Source organism: Triticum urartu, chromosome 3A, assembly GCF_056163025.1.
Source record: "Triticum urartu cultivar PI428250 chromosome 3A, HENAU_Tu73, whole genome shotgun sequence".
Lineage (NCBI taxonomy): Eukaryota > Viridiplantae > Streptophyta > Magnoliopsida > Poales > Poaceae > Triticum > Triticum urartu.
In genome coordinates, this window is record NC_141875.1 from 416,091,084 (window position 1) to 416,112,939 (window position 21,856).

Consider the following 21,856-nt stretch of genomic DNA (forward strand, 5'->3'; position numbering starts at 1 on the left):
CCATATATATATACGAAACGGTGAAACAGAGCCAGAATAGAACGCAAAAACAGAGAGAGACAGAGAAACAGATCCAATCTCGGAGGGGCTCTTGCCCCTCCCATGCCATGCAGGCCAAGGACCAGAGGGGAAACCCTTCTCCCAACTAGGGAGGAGGTCAAGGAAGAAGAAGACAAAGGGGCCCCTCTCCCCTTCTCTTCCGGTGGCGCCGGAACACTGCCATGGCCATCATCATCATCACTGCGATCTACACCAACACCTCCGCCATCTTCACCAACATCTCCATCACCTTCCCCCCCTCTATCTACAATGGCCCACTCTCCCGCAACCCGCTGTACCCTCTACTTGAACATGGTGCTTTATGCTTCATATTATTATCCAATGATGTGTTGCCATCCTATGATGTCTGAGTAGATTTTCGTTGTCCTATCGGTGGTTGATGAATTGCTATGATTGATTTAATTTGCTTGTGGTTATGTTGCTGTCCTTTGGTGTCCATCATATGAGCGCGCGCGTGGATCACACCATAGGGTTAGTTGTATGTTGATAGGACTATGTATTGGAGGGCAAGAGTGACAGAAGCTTCAACCTAGCATAGAAATTGATGCATACGGGATTGAAGGGGGACCAATATATCTTAATGCTAATGAACATTAGTAGTTACGGATGCTTGCTAATAGTTCCAATCATAATTACATAGAATTCCAAGTAAGGGATAACATGCTAGCAGTGGCCTCTCCCACATAATACTTGCTATCGGTCTAGTAAAGTAGTCAATTGCTTAAGGGACAATTTCGCAACTCCTACCACCACTTTTCCACACTCGCTATATTTACTGTATTGTTTCTTTATCTAAACAGCCCCTACTTTTTATTTACATACTCTTTATTATCTTGCAAACCTATCCAACAACACCTACAAAGTACTTCTAGTTTCATACTTGTTCTAGGTAAAGCGAACGTCAAGCGTGCGTAGAGTTGTATCGGTGGTCGATAGAACTTGAGGGAATATTTGTTCTACCTTTAGCTCCTCGTTGGGTTCGACACTCTTACTTATCGAAAACTGTTGCGATCCCCTATACTTGTGGGTTATCATGTTCTAGGTGGTGTTAGTTGTGAAACTATTCCACATTGTTTTATATGTAGGCCAAACTCATAACTCAAATATTCGCCTCCGCGATCAGATCATAGAAACTTTATTTTCTTGTTACGATGATTCTCCACTTCACTTCGAAATTCTTTAAACTTTTCAAATGTTTCAGACTTGTGTTTCATTAAGTAGATATACCCATATCATCTCAAATCATTTGTGAAGGTTAGAAAATAACGATACCTGCCGCGTGCCTCAACACTCATTGGACCGAATACATTGGTATGTATTATTTCCAATAAGTCATTAGCTCACTCCATTGTTCCCGAGAAAGGAGTTTTAGTCATCTTGCCCATGAGGCATGGTTCACAAGTATCAAATGATTCATAATCATGTTATTCCAACAGTCCATCCGCATGGAGTTTCTTCATGCGCTTTACACCAATATGACCTAAATGGCAGTGCCACAAGTATGTTGCACTATCATTATCTACTTTGCATCTTTTGGCATCAATATTATGAATATGTGTGTCACTATGATCGAGATTCAATAAACCATTTACATTGGGTATATGACCATAGAAGGTTTTATTCATGTAAACAGAACAACAATTATTCCCTGACTTAAATGAATAACCATATTGCAATAAACATGATCCAATCATATTCATTCTCAACGCAAACACCAAATAACATTTATTTAGGTTTGACACTAATCCCGAAGGTAGAGGGGAGTGCGTGATGGTGATCGTATCAACCTTGGAATCACTTCTAGCACACATCGTCACTTCGTCCTTAACTAGTCTCTCTTCATTCTGCAACTCCTGTTTCGAGTTACTAATCTTAGCAACTGAACCGGTATCAAATACCCAACGGCTACTATGAAAACTAGTAAAGTACACATCAATAACATGTATATCAAATACACCTTTGTCACTTTGCCATCCTTCTTATCTGCCAAGTATTTGGGGCAGTTCCATTTCCAGTGACCATTTCCTTTGCTGTAGAAGCACTCAGTTTCAGGCTTGGGTCCAGCCTTTAGGCTTCTTGATGGGAGTGGCAACTTGCTTGCCATTCTTCTTGAAGTTCCCTTTCTTTCCCTCGCCCTTTTTCTTGAAACTAGTGGTCTTGTTGACCATCAACACTTGATGCTCTTTCTTGATTTCTACCTTCGCCGATTTCAACGTCGCGAAGAGCTTGGGAATCGTTTTTGTCATCCCTTGCATATTATAGTTCATGTTCAAGTAGCTTGGTGACAGTGACTAGAGAACTCTGTCAATCATTATCTTATTTGGAAGATTAACTCCCACTTGATTCAAGCGATTGTAGTTCCCAGACATTCTGAGTACATGCTCACTGGCTGAGCTATTCTCCTCCATCTTGTAGGCAAAGTACTTGCCAGAGGTCTCATACCTCTTGACACAGGCATGAATCTGAAATACCAATTTTTAGCTCTTGGAACATCTCATATGATTCGTGGCGTTCAAAACGTTTTTGAAGATCCGGTTCTAAGCCGTAAAGCATGGTGCACTAAACTATCAAGTAGTCATCATATCGAGCTCGCAAAACGTTCATAACGTCTGCATCTGCTCCTGCAACAGGTTTGTCACCTAGCAGTGCATCAAGGACATAAATCTTCTGTGCAGCAATAAGGATAATCCTCAGATCACGGACCCAGTCTGTATCAATGCTACTATCATATTTCAACTTAGTTTTCTCTAGGAATGTATCAAAAAATATATAGGAGCTATATCACGAGCTATTGATCTACAACATAGATATGCAAAACTATCAAGACTAATTTCATGATAAATTAAGTTCAATTAATCAAATTACTTAGGAACTCCCACTTAAATAGACATCCCTCAAGTCATCTAAGTGATACGTGATCCAAATCAACTACCCATGTCTGGTCATCACGTGAGATGGGGTAGTCATCAATGGTGAACATCTCTATGTTGATCATATCTACTCTATGATTCATGTTTGAACTTTCGGTCTCCAGTGTTCTGAGGCCATGTATGTACATGCTAGGCTCGTCAAGTTTAACGCAAGCATTCTGCATGTGCTAAACTATCTTACACCCGTTGTACATGAACGTAGAGTCTATCACACCCGATCATCACGTGGTGTCTCAACACGACGAACTGTAGCAACGGTGCATACTCATGGAGAACACTTTTACCTTGAAATTTAGTGAAGGGATCATCTTATACTGCTACCGCCGTACTAAGAAAAATAAGATGCATAAAATATAAACATCACATGCAATCAAAATATGTGACATGATATGGCCAGCATCATCTTGTGCTTTTGATCTCCATCTCCAAAGCATCGTCATGATTTCCATCGTCACTGGCTCGGCACCTTCATCCCCATGGTTGCGTCGTGGTCGTCTCGCCAACTATTGCTTCTACAACTATCGCTAATGCATTGTGATAAATTAAAGCAATTACATGGCGTTTGCACTTCATACAATAAAGAAACAACCATAAGGCTCCTGTCGGTTGCCGATAATTTACAAAACATGATCATCTCATACAATAACGTTTATCGCATCATGTCTTGACCATATCACATCACAACATGCCCTACAAAAAAAGTTAGACGTCCTCTACTTTGTTGTTGCAAGTGTACGTGGCTGCTACGGTCTTCTAGCAAGAACAGTTCTTACCTATGCATAAAACCACAATGGTGTTTCATCAACTTTACTATTTTATCCTTCTTCAAGGACTGGCCGCACTCAAATTCGATTCAACTAAAGTAGGAGAAACAGACACCTGCCATCCACCTTTATGCAAAACTAGTTGCATGTCTATCAGTGGAACCGTCTCATGTGCGTGGACATGCAAGGTTGGCCCGGGCCGCTTCATCCCACAATACCGCCGAATCAAAATAAGATGTTGGTGGTAAGCAGTATGACTACCACCGCCCACAACTCTTTGTGTTCTACTTGTGCATATCATCTACGCACAGACCTGGCTCATGATGCCACTATTGGGAATTGTTGCATTAAAAATAAAAATAAAATCTTCGCACACGCAATGATCTATCCATGGAGATGCATAGAAACGAGGGGGAGAGTGTGTCTACGTACCCTCGTAGACCGTAAGCGGAAGCATTTAACAATGCGGTTGATGTAGTCAAACTTCTTCTAGCTCCGACCGATCAAGTACCGAACGTACGAGACCTCCAAGTTTTGCACACGTTCAGCTCGGTGACGTCCCTCGCCTTCTTGATCCAGCAAGACGTCGAGGTAGTAGATGAGTTCCGTCAGCACGACGGCACGGTGATGGTGAAGTGATCGCCACAGGGCTTCGCCTAAACACAACGGAAATATGACCGGGGGTGTAAAGGTGGAGGGGGCACGGCACACAGCTAGGAAATTGTCTGGTGTGTGCTAGGCGCCCCCTCCCATATATATATATTATATATATATACATCTGGGCTATTCTGTTACGCGTAACAGAATATTATTTTGTTACGCGTAACAGAATATTATTCTGTTACCCTTTTTAAACTGACGTGGTTCACAGTTTGGACTGACGTGTTTTTCAACAAGAACTGATCTTCCTGCGTGCATGATGGACGGAAATAGGGGATGCAACGTGGAGCTTTCGGTCGTTCCCCGGCGCGATGCTGCGGGCCATTCGTTGCTAGAGGAGACATGTAAGGGGTTCCGCACATCCGTGTGCTCAGCTGGATGAGTTTTGCGATCTGTAGTCACCGGAGGTGACGGCATGGGCATTTTGGCGGCGGACGTGATTTTGGACGTTAGTGTTTACTGTGGTGTTTGTGGGCCTCAATTTACGTCGTGTTTGTCGTTTTTGATGTGAGAATTATCGGTATGTTATAGTTTTTTGAGATTTTTTTCATCTGTAATTTATGATTACAAGTTTTTATGTTCTTGGTCGTTTTCCACGCCCGCCATGGAAATATGTTCTTCTTTTTCTATTGTTTTACTTTCGAATTGGTGTTGCAGGGAGAGATATAAGGACTGTATGAAAAGATTTGCGTTGTCAATTTTGCTTTTTTGAGTTGTTTCTACCCCGGATTCCCATGTTGTTTTGTCGTTGGCAGAGGATGTGTATGGCGGCTGACTGTAAGCTGTGATTTCGGGTAATCTGGTCAAACTGTGTAATTAAGTTGCGTGTTTTTCAGTGTTGTTTTGAATTGATGCCCGTATGTGTAGTTGGACTGCTGCCGTGTCAAAGTTTTGTTACTGTGTGTTGACATGGGAGCCGCACCGATGGCTCTGCACTTTGATTATAAAGCCCGAGCCCTCTGTCAGCTTCATTCTACGAGCTGCAACCAAAGAAAAGGGAGATGGATCCTGAGCTGGGAGAGGTTACAGAGGAGGAGGGGGACGCCATAGATGTTAGGGCTGCAGTAGCGGAGCAGAGGAGGAGGAGGCGCAGGCGCAGGCAGATGGCGCGACGTGCTGCCGAGGAGGAACTGGAGGCAGAGTTCAACAGACGACTTGCGCGTGAGGTGATGGATACTTGCAACTCCAATGAATTGGAGCTTCTTTTCCCAGAGGGCAGGGGAAGGAACCATATTCAGATTATTAGTTGGGCTAGGGCGAGAGCAGCCACGGCTCCACATCCATCCACCAGGGCAAAATGGCGTCGTTTCTTTGATCGTTATGACTGAAGTAGTGAATATTATGTTTTTAAGATTTTTGTTGTGAGGGAGCAGATGTTCGAATGACTAAATGAATTCAACTTTGTTTTTGTCTCTGAATGTGTTGTTTTGTCTGCATATGTTCGACATGTGCACCTTTGAACTGCTTGGTTTTCTGAAGTTGAACTGATTTGCGGTCAAATGTTGGATGGCTTGTGTAATAACTATTTCCTACCAGCTGGCTGCCCATCTTCCTATTTATTATTTTTATAATCTGCGAGTGTCCCTGACTATAAACGTTATCCATCTATGTGTGGTGTGTGGCCAAGTCTTCCCCCTCCCTTTTATTCATTCTTCCAGAATCAGATCTAGGTTCCTCTCTCTTCTCTTTGTTGCCTTTTTCTCTGTTCCTGTGTGTTCGATGGAGGATTGTTCATGCGGATGCCTGGTAAAGATGGCGCGCATAGCTGACGGCTGTGTGTACGAGTCTGGTTTGGAGCTCACTCAGACTCAGCGGCGTGGGCACTCTTGTTTGCTGTACGGCAACCATGGGTTTTGTACACCCTATGTTTGTCGCCTGACGGATGGTGACTTGAAGGAATCATGGGTATGTGTTTCTATTCGTTTTGTTTTCTACTTTCTTGTTGGTTTCTGTTCGAAACCCATGGACTGGATCTGCAGTTTTGTCTTATGAATAGCTTGTCTATAAAATAATTGTTCGAAATCTGTGTGTATTTGTTCATTACTTAACAGTATTTAAACCATTTTTTGTATAATCCCTGATTTGTTTATGAATAGATGTTTTTACTGTAGGTGTATTGATATGTATATTTTTCTGTTTAGTCAGTTCACATGTCTAGTTAGTTTTGTGTTATTGTTTTGGTTCACATTTTTTCCATTTCAGTTTGTTATGCAAATCGTTCCTATATCTGTGTAAAAATTCAGTTATGTCAGGTGTTCATTTTGTTTTGTACTCCCATGTCCATTTGCAGAAAATGTCACCCAGGATCAGGATTTGTTTATTTAGACCATTCTGTGTATTTGTTCATGACTTAACAGTATTTAAATCATTTTTGTATAATCCCTGATTTGTTTATGAATAGATGATTTTACTGTAGGTGTATTGATATGTATATTTTTCAGTTTAGTCAGTTCACATGTCTAGTTAGTTTTGTGTTATTGTTTTGGTTCAGATTTTTTTCCATTTTAGTTTGTTATGCAAATCGTTCCTATATCTGTGTAAAAATTTAGTTACGTCAGGTGTTCATTTTGTTTTGTACTCCCATGTCCATTTGCAGAAAATGTCACCCAGGATCAGGATTGTTGCTCCTAGTTCCGGTGTTCTGAAGATGGAGACTTCAGACAAGAATGGGTATTAGTTGATGGATGTTGCCTACCACATCGACCTTGATGGTTGCATCAACCTAAGTACTGGGTGGAAGGAGTTTGCGGCTGAGTCTGGATTTGAGGATAGTGATGTGGTTATGGTTATGTTCTTGAGAGAAGACGACTCTCTGACGTTCAGAATTTATGTGCTGTAGGTTTAAATGTGGCAAATGACGCCGGCTTTGAGATTTGTGTATGGTTGATTATGTTGCAGTATTTTTTCTTTTAAAACATTTGCATGTGAGATGGTTGAATTGTATGGTTTTATCAGAATGGTATGGAACTAGTTATGTAATGTTTTTCCTATTGTTCTGCTCAATTATAAGTGTTTTATTTATACATTCTTTATATTAGTACTGGAACATTTTCTATAGTTATACTGATGGGCATCCTTTGTTTTGGCTGGTATATTTTTCATGTTCATAACTCGGAGACGGTTCTATACGCTGATGATTTTTTAGAACCCTTTTTTGTTATTCAGTTTGCTGAACTTACATTCTGTTAATGATAGTACTGCTCTATTTTAGGGTGTCAATCACCAATCAAATTTGTTTGTTGTATAATATTTTTTTCTTACTTTTTTACATGAATTTTGTAGCATGTTTTTTTCTTTTTTATAGATGAATAATGATAGTTTTGGTATTTTATAAAATAAAAAAATTTAATCTTCGCTGCACAGTACTTTCTTTTTATTTTTGTACTTGAACCTTATGAATTGTAGTAGTTGAACTTTTTTGTAAATTCGTTTCTGAAATTTTTATTTACGGTCTTATATATATTTATATATATATATATATATTTATTTCTTACCATTAAGATGTGTTTGAACTTTTTCACAATATTTTTGTTTATTAATTGATTTTTCTTGTGAGTTTTTTTTAAATTATTTTCATTTTTTATTTTTTGTCGTGCGTGATCTACTGGATTTTTGTAATGGGGCGAAGTACTTTGTTGGGCCATCGGCCTGGGTCGTTGTATTCGGCCCGGGTAGCTTCTCTCGCGCGGCTGTGCAGCACGGCGTGCGCGTGAGCTATGTGTTTAGTCCCACCTCGCTAGTCGAGGGGGCTCTAGACTTGTTTATAAGCGCAGCCGACGCTCACCAGTCGAACTCCTCTGAACACTTACCTGAGCGCTTATACACGGCACTCGCTCTCTCTCTCTTGACCTGTGGGCCCTGGACGGCAGGCCCTGCGGGTATGCGGATTACTAGGGATTCGCCCACGGGCTCGAGTTCAAGTATCTAGCATTGTCAGGGCCTGCGCCTGTCCTTAGGCGGTCAATTTTTTTTGGATCTAGTACTTGACTACACCAGTAACTTGGACTGGTACTTTTTTGTCCTTGTGCTGTCAATTTTTTATTTTTCTTTTGTTTGTTTGTTTGAGTATAGTACTGTGGCATGACTTGCCCCCGCACCGAACCATACCGAGGGGCATAGTTGTACTGACACATCTTCCTTGTATGGACTTTGCCCCATTATCTATCTTAGGGGTGTGGGTGCGTGGGGTGGGGTGGGGGAAACAGAATAACCGCACTGCGCCTATCAAACGAGCGCACTGCCGCGTTAGCGCGAGGCCGAGCCGGGGGGGTCGGGACCCCCCTCCCCCATCCCGGCGAGGCCGAGCCGGGGGGGAGGGGGGAACGAGCCGTAGCAGGCGACGACGCGGCGTGCCGCGGCGTCGCATGCGGATGCGAGTCCGTAACATGACTTGCCCCATTATCTTATCTTTATTTTTTAGGGGAAAAACATCACCGTTATGAATTGTTTTTTCATTTGTACTTTTTTGATAAAATTTTTTGTACTGTTATGAGTTATTATTTGTACTTTAGACGGTTGTGGGCTTTAGGCGTCCGTTTTCTCCCAGTCATCTTTTAACCCTCCCACTCACCTTTTAACCTCCTATCTTCCCCGTTCCGCTCCTCTCCCGTCCCCAAATCGATTCCGTCTTCATTCCCCTCTTCTTCTTTTATCGGAGCGGGAGTTGTTACTCCTGTTTCGCCGCGGGAGCGTCGGCCAGAGGGGTCAACCCCAGGGGGTGGAGGTCCGGGTGCTCTTTTTTGTTCTTTTTGCTCTGCCATTGACTTTGCTTGCGTCCTCTTATGTTCAGATTTTCTCTCTATTTTCTAATCTCTTGCTCTCTTTGCTGTCCCAGGCTGCAGTCGCTAGGGTTCCTTTGCTGTTGAACGAGCGTTTGGCGGCAGTGATACTGGATTGCATGGCGGATTTTGTGTTTGCTGGTAAGAGTTTTGCTTTTTATATGACGTGCTTCGTTTCTGAAATAGTTCAAATCCCTAATTTTTGTTCATGTGTCTTGCAGATCTGGTTCGGCCGATTTTAGGACTGTAGATCTCAATGGGTACATCATCCAGTCCGGACAAATTGAATGCAGGTGATTTTCCCTGTATTTTGGATGATGTTTTAATAGATCTGGTTTTTATGTTGTACAGTTGTTGTCTTATCGACTTTATAAGTTGTATGTATTTTGATATGTGTTAATTTTGTCCTGGATTGTATGGCGTGTATGGTTTTGGCAGTTGATGCAACAAGATGTAGTACTTATCACCATGTGAATTTCGAACTGCTGTCCTGACATTTGAATAGGTTGTAGTAGTCAATGAAGAACTAGTATGGTGTTGAAAGAGTTGTGTTTTCTGAAGTTTGTTCTGCAAGTGGTGGGTTCATATTTGTTTTATTTGGTGAACTTGTAGTGTTCACATAGTTGAACTGATTAATTGTTCTTGTACTTTTTTTGCTAATTATGATGTTGTTGCAGATGTTGGAGTGTCGGTGCCTCCTGATTCTGACAAATCAGAACGCTTTCAAGATCTTGTGAATGTGATTTTTGAGACACGAAATCCTCTAGAAGAACTTGCGAATGTTGCTGGTGTTTCCCTTATATTTGCTCTATTTTTATCAGCCTTTAATACATATATATGCTTAGTTACATCAGTTGTTCCATTTTGTTTTGTGTGTGATGCAATGCGCTTTTTTATCTTTTGTGTCTGCAATGTTAATTGTGTTTTAATTTTTTATGTGCGTGGTTATGTTATTGGTTTATGCAGTTAATGACAACAATGGTGTTCCAGAGGACATTGCTGATGTTGTTAAAGATATTAATGATGGAATGTATTCACTTAACGTTGATGATGGTGATGGCAGCTTGCAGTTGTCTGTTACTCAGTCTCAAAGTGTTGATGGCACTGAGCCTGTTACCCAAGCTGAGGATGTTCCTATGCAGTTACAGCTTGAGGATGAAAGGATAAGAAAGAAGTATGAATTCCAGAAGAGAAAGGAATTGGAACAGTGTCAAAAGGCTGCCTGTGTGCCAGAAAGTGATGTTGATGTTGCTCAAGCTCCTAAATGTGTAGGTGACGAAGGTGGTGACGCGGGTTTTTCAACTGTTCATGTCGGATCTCATGGAAGTAACATGCCTGTGAAGACAAACTTGATGCAAACTCGTTTGACGCAAGTGTTTGATCGTGATGGAGTTAAGGAGAAGAAAGCTGTTTTGAAGAGGAAGATGTCAGATCGAAATCCTGATGGCACACAGAGGCGTAGTCTACGTGTGGAAGCTGTTTCCCAACCTGGTAATAGCAAAGCTGATGCGGATAGTTTTGCTGTGAAAATTGGTCCAAGCAAACTTGGTGGCTCCTCTGTTCGTCGGAGTCCACGAGGTTTGACAAATAAGAAGCCTTCTTCGTCTCCTCTTCAAGAGCGGTCTTTGTTGAAAGAAAATAAGAAGCGTAAAGTTCATCCTGCAAAAGTGAACAAAGGTGTGAAGAAGCGTGCTCGTGTTGAAGCTGAAGATTCTGCATCTGAAGAAGATGATATTGAAGTTGATTCAGAAGATGAATTTGCAGTGGTATGTGTTTTGTACTGCATGTGTCTTGCTAGTTGTACTTGCAATGATTTAATTATGTTTGGGCTGGTATGCTGGCCAGGTGAGGCTGGTCATTGTTTTGCATCTATTTTGATTGTGGTACTTATGTTGTTTTAATAGTTGAACTTGTGCAAACTTTTCTTTGTTTTACTTGCCTTCATATGCTTGTTTTGTTTCCTATATTCATTGTTTGCAGTGGTATGTGTTTTGTTGTGCATGTGACTTACTAATTGTAATTTTAATGATTTAATTTGTGTTTGGGGTGGTATGCTGGCCAGGTGAGGCTTGTCATTGTATTGATTAATTGAGGGTGGTACTGATGTTGTTTTAATAGTTGAACTTGTGCAATCTTTTTTTTACTTACATTCGTATGCTTGTTTTGTTTTCTATATTCATTGTTTGCAGTGGTTTGTGTTTTGTACTGCATGTGACTTACTAGTTGTACTTGCAATGATTTAATTGTGTTTCGACTGGTATTGTGGCCAGGTTAGGCTGATCATTGTTTGCATCAATTGAGGGGTGGTACTGATGTTGTTTTAATAGTTGAACTTGTGCAATCTTTTCTTTTTCTTTTTACTTGCATTCATATGCTTTTGTTGTTTTCTATATTCATTTTTTTAAGGTGTGGCTTTTTTGTTTTCATTTACAGCCTGTTAGCGTCATGAGTCCGGTCAAGCCGGTGGGAGGCAATGCCGGAAAAGTTGCCTTGGATGAAGGTGACCAACGGAAATTGAACTTAACTGTGCGATGTTCGTTGAGAGAGGTTGAAGATTGTGCTAAATTGCTCGAGAGTCGGCATGTGGCTAGGGTTCATGCATCTGGTTTTGGTTCTATCTTCAGGTGGAGGGTGAAGTCTAACATTTCCCGCTCTCTGATGGGAGTTTTGTACCTGAGGATAGATTGTGATACAATGACTCTTGACATGGGTGAGGCTAATAAGAAGCTTCGCATCACTAGCGATGGTATACAGCAATTATTTGGTTTCCCTTGTGGTGGTCATTCTGCGCCAAGGCCGTCAGAGGACGGATATGATAACGCTCTGATGAAGTTAAGATCGGAGCTTGACATTAGCAGGGACAAATATATCAAGACAAAGGATTTGAGGAATAAGCTCAAGGTGCTCGTCAAGGATCCTAGCAAAGATGACCTTGCTCTAAAAGTGTTCTTCATTATTGTGTTTATGAAGGTTGTGTTGCCTGGATCCGCTCCGCGTGTTTCCAGAGAGGCAGTAATGTTTGAGGGTCTCGTCTTTGAGGACATGGCTAATATGGATTATTGCCAGCTGATGGTTGATGAGCTTAGAAGGGCTGTTGCCAAGTACCAAAGTGGTCATACCATGGGGAAGGCAATCACAGGCTGTGCCATAGGGCCTGTACAATGTACCTTGACTGCCTTATCCGTGGCAAAACTGCAGAGCCTGACATGCGAGTCCCCTGCATATGTTACATGGATCCTGCCAAGCTTTCTGATCTGGTTGATGCAGATTTGATAAAAAAAAGGCAATGCAGATCCAAAGACTTGGGTGTTTGGGAAGCTTCCGGTGAGTTTTGTTTGTTTTGTCTCTTGCAGACCTTTTTTTATTTTTAGGTATAGCTATTTTTTGCTATAGTGGACATGTGTACTGTAGAGTTGTCTGTTTATATTTTGTATGGTTTAGGTATGGATTTTTAGTACTGTTGTTTCATGTTTGGTTGAACTGAATAACTTTGTTCAACTGGCCTGTTGGTAAATACTAACAAATTGGCAATGACAGTTAAATTTTTATTAGTGGTGTTGATTTTAAATCTGTTAATATCATGATTTATTTTTTCCTATGTGTTGCGTTGATTGATTAACTATTTTTCCCTTTTGTTTGTAGTGGAAAACTCAAGAGGAGGTTGTTTTTTTCCGAGTGTATAAACGGCCAGTCCTGGAGATGCCGTCATCTCAGGTTCCGAAGTTTTCATCTCTGCCCGATGAGTTGAGGGATGGCCGTGGTGTTGAGGGCGCTGGTTATGCCCTCCCTGGCCCTAGTAATGCTAGTGCTTCACAGAGGCAGGGTTTTGGTATTGATGTTGCTGTTTCAGCGTTGGAGCACGCTGAGCATATCTTAAGTAATGTGTGTTCTGAGCTGCAAAAGGTCCCAACGACAGTTGAGCGTTTGAGCTGTATCAATGGTATCCTTCCTGAAGGTCATCAATTTAACGCTGAGGAATCTGTTGACTACATTGAGATGGAGAGAATTTTAATCGGTGATATGCACGACGGTGCCGCTAATCTAGTTCAGAGCTCGGTTCGCCTGTTGAACAACATGAAGCGTTTTAGAACTATGCAAAACTCTCGCTCCAAGCCATATGAAGAAAGTGCAAATGTTGTTATGAAGCAGTTTGAGCAGGATGAGGCTGCTGCCACCGACAGCAGGGCTGGTGATGGTACTGAGACTAATGTTTTTGACCACGAAACGAATGATGTTGGCTTTGAGCGTCCTGATGTTGATGTGAGTCAGTCCTTGGTGTTTTGCAATTTTTATGTTGTTGTCCTGATGTCAGTGTTGTAGTTGAACTTCCTTATGTTCATCTATTTATTAATAATTTTCTTTCATGCAGATTGATCACGATGAGGCTGCTGGCACCGACAGCAGGGCTGATGATGGTACTGAGGCTAATGTTTCTGATCAGCGTACGAACGATGTTGGCTCGCAGCACCCTGTTGTTGATGTGAGTCAGTCCTCATTGTTTGTATGTTTTTACTATGTTGTTCTGCTGTCAGTATTGTAGTTGAACTCCCTGATCTACATCTGTTTATTAATTTTTCTTTTCATGCAGGAGACCAGTCATAATGTTGAGGCTGCTGTTGACGGTGGAGTTAATGATCTATCCACTGATAAGTGCAATGTTATTTTTATTTTCATTGTGTTTATTAATATTTTCTTAAAATTTCATGCGCACCGATGTGTCTTGCTTGTTCATTTTTCTATCCCACACCGTTTATTATTGCTCATAATAGCATTGTTTTTTGTCTCATTACATTTGAATCAGGGTCCTATTGTTGGCGATGAGCCTTGTTTGCCTGTTGGTGATGTCGCTTTGAATGTTAGCAGCAGCAAGTTCGATGATGTTGCTGTGAATGCTTCCAAGGTTTATTTTTCTGTGCACCTATTGGTAGCTTATTTTTTATTGTTAGTTTTGTTCATATTATTTACTTTTTCTGAATTTTTATTTTCATCAGATTACTATTGTTGAGCGTGAGGTTGTCCTTAGTGGTGGAGATGCTGCTCATGATGTTCCATTGAGTAGTGGGTGCATTGTTGGTACCAAAGTTGCTGATGAGGATGCTGATGCTGCCAGCATACTTGATGCCAAATCGCCCAGTGTTGGTATTGCTGGGAATGAAAATGTTTCTGGTTGTGAAGATTTGCCGCCGGAGAATTTCCCGCCTGGAGGTCTTGATTACGGTGATGCATTGCAATATGCTTCTAGCGTGGAGGAGGTGCCATCCGAGGATGATGATTTACTTCTGTCAATTTCTTCTGACCCCTTGACGCAGGAGGCGCTCTTGTCGTCCCAGGATTTTCTTTCTACAGACCCTGAAAGCGCATCAATATTGGTGTCCTCTCAAGATGTCCCATCGTCAAACCCTGAAGCTGGAGGCATAATGGTCTCATCACAGGAACTACCGTCGTCGTCAAACCCTGATAGTGCAGGTAAGGACTTGTAAATGGGGTGTACTTCTCAATTTTGGCATTTTGGACATGTTCTCTTGTAGTTGTTGAACTTATTATTTTTCATCATTTTCTGCAAGCAGAAAGTGGTAATGTTGTTAAGGTTGATACGTTTTTCTTCGCTGTTACGAGGTTGCGCATGAACCGTACGAAATGGTTAGTTTGGGATTTTGCCCGTACCATTTTTTGTCTCTTTTTCTTTCTCTAGTTTGATTATTGTTGTTGTTGCAGTAGTTTTAATTCATGTAATCTTTTGTGTTTTTCTAGTCACAAGCCGATGTTTCAAAATAAAGAATGTGATGCCAGTGTTGGTTCTATTGCTAAAGTGTTTGTCCCCACTGGCATGCTGAACTCAGACAGTGCTGATGTTGTTTTGTATTCTCTACGTCAGAAGTACCGAGACACTGACAAGTTGATAGTTCCCAGATGGGTGACGGTCAGTATTTTGCTTTTTTTGTAAATAGGATGATAACTTGTTTTGCCAATTTTCTAACTATTGTTGTTCTTTTTGTACAACAGACCAAGATCCGTGATGGAAATATTGATCCCAATGTGCTAAATTGGTTCACAAGATCAGGTGCTGATGGTTTTGACCAAGTAGGTGAACTTGGACTTTTTGTACTCATTAACTAGAACTGTCATGTTTTCTTTGCAGTTTTGGGAGGTGTGGGGAATGAACTTGATCTGTGCTTCTTTTATTAAAGTTGTACTTATTGTTGCAAGGGAATTGAACTGATATGATTGTTCCTCAATTTTGGGCGGTGGATATAATTTCTTTATGATTATTTGATTTTTTGTTTGTACTTATGAATTTCAATTTCCCTCTTTATTTTATTGTTTGGTAAATTCATTTTTCCTCTGCAATTTTTTTTCAGCTTCTTTTCCCTACATTTGATCCACCGTCATTTGTGGCTACCATGAAGCCTAGTGAAGTATCTGGGCATTGGTGCTTGGTTGTTCTGAATTTGAAGTTCCGTCGTTTCGAGTGTCTTGATTCACTCCGTGATGAAACCTGGGGTGATGCAGTTAAATTCTTAAGGAATATGACAAATAATATAAAGAAGCTTTGGAGGGAGTCCAGTGTAGACAGGGCCAAACCGTTCTCACCGGCGCATATTGATGGTTTCTCTTGCGAGTTTGTGCGGGTGCCTCAGCAGGAAAACACGTGAGTATCCGTTTTTAATGATTTTTGCTGGTTGTTTTTGTTGCTGGAGGATGTTGTTCCTGTATTTTTTGGATTTTGTGTTGTACTATTTTTTTGATTTTTCCTTTGTTTACAGGCATGATTGTGGATTCTTTATGCTACAAAACTGCAAGACCTATTATTGCCGGGAGGATGGTGTAATTGAAATGGCCGATTACAGCCATGAAGACATTTTGGACATTAGGAAGACTTTGCTGTATACCTGCGCAACTAGCGATGTGTTTGATGTTGACTTCCGGGGTTTGTTTAGCATCGAACCCTGTATGTGTGCATGGACTTTTGTAATTTTTTTGCAGCTTGTACTTCTCTATTAGTACTTTCATGAAATATGTATTTGAACTTACGATTTGTGCGGTCTTTTTTTTTCCAGGTGAGTGGCTGTATCTTGGTGAGCCTGACTACAGGTTCTTTGGTAGCCAGTTGTTGGAGCTCGAGTGCGTAGCTATTGATCTTAGCCAGGGGCGTTCTCCCGAAAAGACAAGATTTGGTGTTATGAAGGGGCAGTTGGGAGCTCTGAGAGGTTTTACGGCTGCTTGTGCAGATAGCCCTACTTCACCCAAGAATCCCATTGTGGAATTGATAGACAGTGATGATGATGTGTTTGACAAGATTGCTGGCGTTGGAAGAGTCACGAGGAGCGCTGGTGCCAAAGGTTCATCTCCCCTTGCTGGAATAGTGGCTCGTAGAGCTGGTGGTGCTAGGAAAGATCCCGCATTGGATTCTGGCAATGTTGTAAGCACGAAGCGTGCGCCCAGAGCTCCTATAAAGTTTTGCTCCCCTGTGCAGCAGCTTCACCCTTATAAATTCCCTCACCTGGACAAGGCTCGCAGGTTGTATAATCTGTTGCTTAGTAATGAATGGCGTGAGAAGTATGGCGAGTGAGTATCTCTCATTATTTTTTCCTCTTCCTTTTCTTCTTTTGTTTGTAACTGCTAGATAAATATGGCCTAAACTGTTCCTTTTTATACAACTCGAACTGCTATGAATGCCTTATCTTGCTTCTCCTTCTTTTTGTTCTTGTGTGTGCTGCAGGAATACATTCTCAATGATACCTCAGCCTGATGGAAACGTAACTAACTTCACTGGTAATCGCATATGGGAAGTTTTTTCACCTGGGCAAATGATGGAGGGTGATGTAATTGACTTCCTCATTGATGATTGGAAGCAAGATCCCGATAGAAATGCTGATTTCGCATCTGGGAAAAGGATATTGCTGAGTCCATATTTCATCATGATAATCAGTCAGATCGGTTTCTTTATGTTGAACAAGACTGTCTATTGTTTTTACGATTTTTAATAATACTTTGCTTGTTGATTCTTTTTCCGCTGTCTATTTTCTATTTTGGCTTTTTTGCAGGTTGTGCTTGACTGTTCGTTTTACGAGGATGAAAATAAAGTGTTTAATCTAGAGAGTGCAGCGAGAGATTTCAAGAGCTATGTTAAAGCTAATGAAGACTTGCTCAGTGCCGACCTTGTGAGATCTACTAGCTGATTTTTGGTTTTTATTTGTTTGTTGTGATGCTGGTTTTTACTTTGAATATTTAACATCTATTTTTTGGTCATTTGTTTTTAGATCATGATGCCTCTATTCAAGCCTATGGTTTTATCGAAGGATAGGAAAGTGAGCCACTATTCCTTATATGTCATGAATCGATACCGAAGTAGCGTTGACATCCTTGACTCTTTACCTTATCCGAAGAACCACCGTCCTTCGAAGAACACCTATCACAAAGACTGCGAGAAGATTGTGAGTGACATTTATTATCTGTACTGGATTAATATTTCTGCATCTTTGTTTCTGCTGTTTTTGAGACCTAAAACTGTGTGGGTTGTTTTTGTTTTTTTACAGATTTCTAGATTGGTCAAAGTAATGAAGGCTGTGTATGGTGATGCTCAATACAATGCGAGCAAGCAGCCCAATTGGGAGCTGTTTGCAAAGAAACCAACGTTTGTCAAGGTTCCACTTAGAGGGCCGAATGAATGTGGCCATTATACTCTAAAGTATGCGGGATGCTATGATGGTGAAAAGATCGTTGAGAACATTCGAGATAATGACATGGGTTTCTTGTTGAGCTTTTCACTTTCTGTTTTTGGCTTATTGTGCATCCTTTTTTTATGTGTCATGATTTTTGATAATTTGTTTTATTGTTTTGCAGCCACGCATTGTTGATTGGAACGCTGAGGATCTGTATAGAGTTGTGTTCAACCGTAATAACCATCTTATGGTGACGGAGCTTCCCAAGGAGGTTCAGGCTTTGGCTCCTGATGCATAGGATAAATGGTCATCATTTGCATAGTGAATTGGATAGTTGTGTGATATATCTCTTGAAAACATTGTAGGCTCTATTTTGTAGTGTTTGATGTCTTGTCGAGTACTATGTAATAACTAGTATATTTTGTGTTGTGTTTTAAGTGTGGCACAATGTTTTTTTGTACTGAAGACTTATATAGTAGTTGAACTGAAAACAATTTTTTTCCAAGTGTATTTTCGAGTTGTTGCTCAGAAAGTGAGATTTATTCTATTTTTATGTGATTCCATCCTAACTTGGACCTTTATAGTTTCTGTACTCTCGTTTTCTTGTACTTATGATATAGTTCTGTCAGTACTGATTTGAAGTATCATTTCAGCGTAAGGCTTTCAAAATTTTAGTGCCAAATTTCTTTTTGAACTTCTTGAACTTTAGTAGTTGAACTTCATAGTAAGAGTTAAAGTACTGGTTTTAATTAGCTACGTTTAAGAGATATTCCTATTAAGTTCAAAACTATTTCTTTCTCAATGCATTAATTGGTATCATCATAGCACTTACCGAATAAACTTAGTTGTACTGAGATTCCAATTGTGCTAGTACTTTTGATTAATTATTTATTGTTTGTGTTGTTTGATGCTAGTATGTCTTCTTGTTGTGTTTCTTCTGATTTTTATCTTTTGTCGAACTTATATTTTTTTGATTTAGTTTTTGGCCTTCTTTTTTTCTAGGCTGTGGTTCATCTCCAGGCAATGTTTGGTATAATCCTAGCACTTGCTGTATAGACTAAGTTGTACTGAGATTTCAGTTGTATTGCCACTATTAATTCTTAGTATGTCACTGTTTTAAGGAATGCGAACTGAAGCTTCCCGTTCCTTTTTATATATTTGTACAATGAACGTACCGTGTGTTCAACTGTACCAGAACTCTTTAGTCCTAGGATGCTAGTGACTAGGAAATACGTACTGGTGTTTCTTTGCTTTTCCTGATGCAGTACTTAGTGAATTTCTAACTACTTTTTACCACGATGCTTTTTAGTACTGAATGTTGTCCTGGGCTGAAACTTAGTCTTTTTAGTGTTCGTCTGAAACTAAAAACTGATTTTTTTAGCGTGATAGTACTACTGTTCATGTCTAAGCTGTACTGAGCGTCGAACGCTACTATTTGCTTTTGTCCTTAGTTAGTCTGCCACTTTTGTTTTTGTTTTTGCGAAAATATTCATGTGTTATTTTTTTTCTCCATGACTAGTGCTACGTGGCAGCCATCAAGTTTCAACTTCAACCTACGTCAACTTCAAATGATGGATGAACAAAATAGGAAGCTAGCAAACTTGTTGGACGACATAAGCAAATGATGTACTTGATAGACATAGGAAAACTTGTTCAAACCCTGACACACATAGCATAAGGTAGCTGGTTCAACATAACGAAAGCAAACTACAAATCTAAAACAACAATACTAAGGACACACACAGCATAAGGTAGCTGGTTCAACATAACAAATGCAGACTTTCATGCATCTTCATCCGCGAAGTTGCAGTGGTAGTAGGGGTCAGCCTCCTGCTCTTTTGAAATATCCCAACCTATCACGATGTTGTCGATTGTCTTCCATGACTTGTACGTTGCGTATGCATCTATTCCTGCGTACGTGATGAGGTTGTCTGGTAGCGGGCTGTTCCCCCACAGTTTGTGGTCTGCCCTGTTCATCTTCTTCTTCATGCCTTCGTAGAATGGGTGGATGACGCCGCCTGCAGCATCGGCCAAGGAGTCGTAGTATTTTGTGGTCTTTGGATCTTTCCACTTGCGCTGCATGTCGATGAAGTTGTTGGGGTTGATTTCCAAACCAGACTCCTGCAGCATCCGCTTGTCACCTCCAATGCTGAAACCAACAAATGTGTACAATTTCTCCTCCCGCAGGAAGTCTTTGAGGCGCTTGGGCCTGCAAGGGGGGAGAGACACATTTATAGATTAGTCTTCTTTTTTGAGGATTTAATTCTTCTGCTTTTTTTCACCAAATTAGAGAATCATTTTACCAGAGTCAATGATAGATGCGCTGCTTGATTCAAGTTTAGTTTTCTTTTTTGTTGAATAAAAGACCTATACCATTGCTTGATACATCTTTGTGCATTAATTCTATATCAAGTTCAAAAATTAGTTTGAGAAACATGTGCATCAAGATATGGACCTATACCACTTCACCAAAGATCTTTTAATACATCAATTCTACAAACTATACTAGTGCATCAAGATCAGAATCTATGCTAGTTCATCAAGTTCAGAAATTAATTTGGTGCATAAAGTTCAGAATGCTATAAACTTTTTTTCAGATGCTAATCTGGTGAAACAATCCACTTCACAGTTTCAGAAATGCATTTAACTTGATAAACATGTAATCGTGTATCCACTTCATAGACTATAGTAGTTCATCTAGTTGGGAAACAATTTTTAATTAAGTTTTTAGTGACTAGTACTGGTACACTAGATGAATGAACAGTAGTATGGGTTACCATTTTGTGGCTGCTGCGATGTGGTACACAAAGCAGAGTTCGTCGACGCACAACTGCAGGACTGCTGCCATCTGTGGAGGTTTTTCCTCGTCGGTGTACTCCACATCAACTCCGATGAAGCTCGGATACAAGCCGCCGCCCTTCATCCTGAGCCTGCTCATCATCTCGTCGGCCTTGTCTAGTTCGCTGGTGCAGACTATCTCCAGCGTCTCCTTGCCGTGGAGCTCAACCCCTTTGAGCGTTCTGGTGTACTCGCGCTTCTCGCCGGGGACGTTAATGTCGACGAGGTTGCTCCTCTTGTCCGACGTCTCGGCATGATGACGCTTGGTGGACGGTTCCTCCGCCATGGCCTTCCTCCGGCGACTGTGGGCTTTGGAGAGAGTCGCTGGAGGTTTGTGTGCAGTGGAAATGGAAGCGGCAACGGTGCTATGTGGGAAGGAGGGAGAGATGGAAGACAATGGGTTTTTTTTGCAGTGCACCGATGGTGGTGTGTGGGAGGCGGTTCGTCGGGGGCGTGTGTGTAGTGGTCGTGGGGGTCGCCGTTTGCACTTCGTCGTGGCAACCGCCCAGTGGGTGGCGCGAGTGGTGGCCTGGAAGAACTAACCGTCCAAGACAAATGTTTTTTACTGGTGCACTGATTAGTCTTGTCAAGCTGTACTTACGATCTGCTAAATCCCACTTGCACGTCTCTGTCGTTGTGATGATGGCATTTTGCACTATTTAGGTGACGTATGGATCTGTGATGTTCTTCCGTGTGGATGTTTAAGTATTGTTTTTCTATTGAAGCCTTTATACACTAGTGTATGTCAAAACATTTTTTTCAGTGCCCTGGGAGTTGTTGCTCAAAACTTGTACTTATTTTATTTTCATCTGTACAAACCTAAGTTAGGCCTTTATAGTTTTTGTATTCTCATTTTTACTGCACTTATGTTTTAGTACTGTGTGAACTGAATTGTAATTTCAAATAGCGCATGGGTTTGAAATTTGATGTCACAGTGGTGCGAGTGGCCTGACTGATCCTGCTGTTTTAGTACTGATGTTGTATGTATGTTTGAACTGATTTTTTATAACTTAGGTTGGGGGTGGGGGTTTGAGATTATTTTACGAGTAGATCGTTCATTGTGGTGTGGACAGATTATATATAAATAATAAATTTAGCAGAATTGACAAATAAATTCTATTTGAACTTTTTGAATTTTAGTAGTTGAACTTGTCAGTTTTTAT

The 21,856-nt window shown here is 40.9% G+C and overlaps 2 protein-coding genes across 2 annotated transcripts; one reads left to right on the top strand and one right to left on the bottom strand.

Annotated features, from left to right (window-relative positions):
* The first annotated feature begins 14,953 nt into the window (after nt 1-14,953).
* On the top strand, nt 14,954-15,845 carry LOC147979912 (uncharacterized). Its single transcript, XM_087516797.1, has 3 exons — nt 14,954-15,112; nt 15,196-15,273; nt 15,552-15,845. Exons 1-3 carry the CDS (start codon nt 14,954-14,956, stop codon nt 15,843-15,845), a joined length of 531 nt encoding a protein of 176 aa, XP_087372923.1.
* A 3,792-nt stretch (nt 15,846-19,637) lies between these two features.
* On the bottom strand, nt 19,638-20,979 carry LOC147979913 (uncharacterized). Its single transcript, XM_087515391.1, has 2 exons — nt 20,633-20,979; nt 19,638-20,064 (listed from the first exon to the last, which is right to left on the bottom strand). Exons 1-2 carry the CDS (start codon nt 20,977-20,979, stop codon nt 19,638-19,640), a joined length of 774 nt encoding a protein of 257 aa, XP_087371517.1.
* Nucleotides 20,980-21,856: the final 877 nt, after the last annotated feature.

Bases quoted from the DNA above. Each gene is read 5' to 3' on its own strand.
- LOC147979912 (XM_087516797.1), top strand. From the start codon at position 14,954: ATGTTTCAAAATAAAGAATGTGATGCCAGTGTTGGTTCTATTGCTAAA. The intron at 15,113-15,195 runs GTCAGTATTTTG...TTTGTACAACAG, and splicing joins TAGTTCCCAGATGGGTGACG to ACCAAGATCCGTGATGGAAA. The intron at 15,274-15,551 runs GTAGGTGAACTT...ATTTTTTTTCAG, and splicing joins GTGCTGATGGTTTTGACCAA to CTTCTTTTCCCTACATTTGA.
- LOC147979913 (XM_087515391.1), bottom strand. From the start codon at position 20,979: ATGGCGGAGGAACCGTCCACCAAGCGTCATCATGCCGAGACGTCGGAC. The intron at 20,065-20,632 runs GTAACCCATACT...CCCCCCTTGCAG, and splicing joins ATCGCAGCAGCCACAAAATG to GCCCAAGCGCCTCAAAGACT.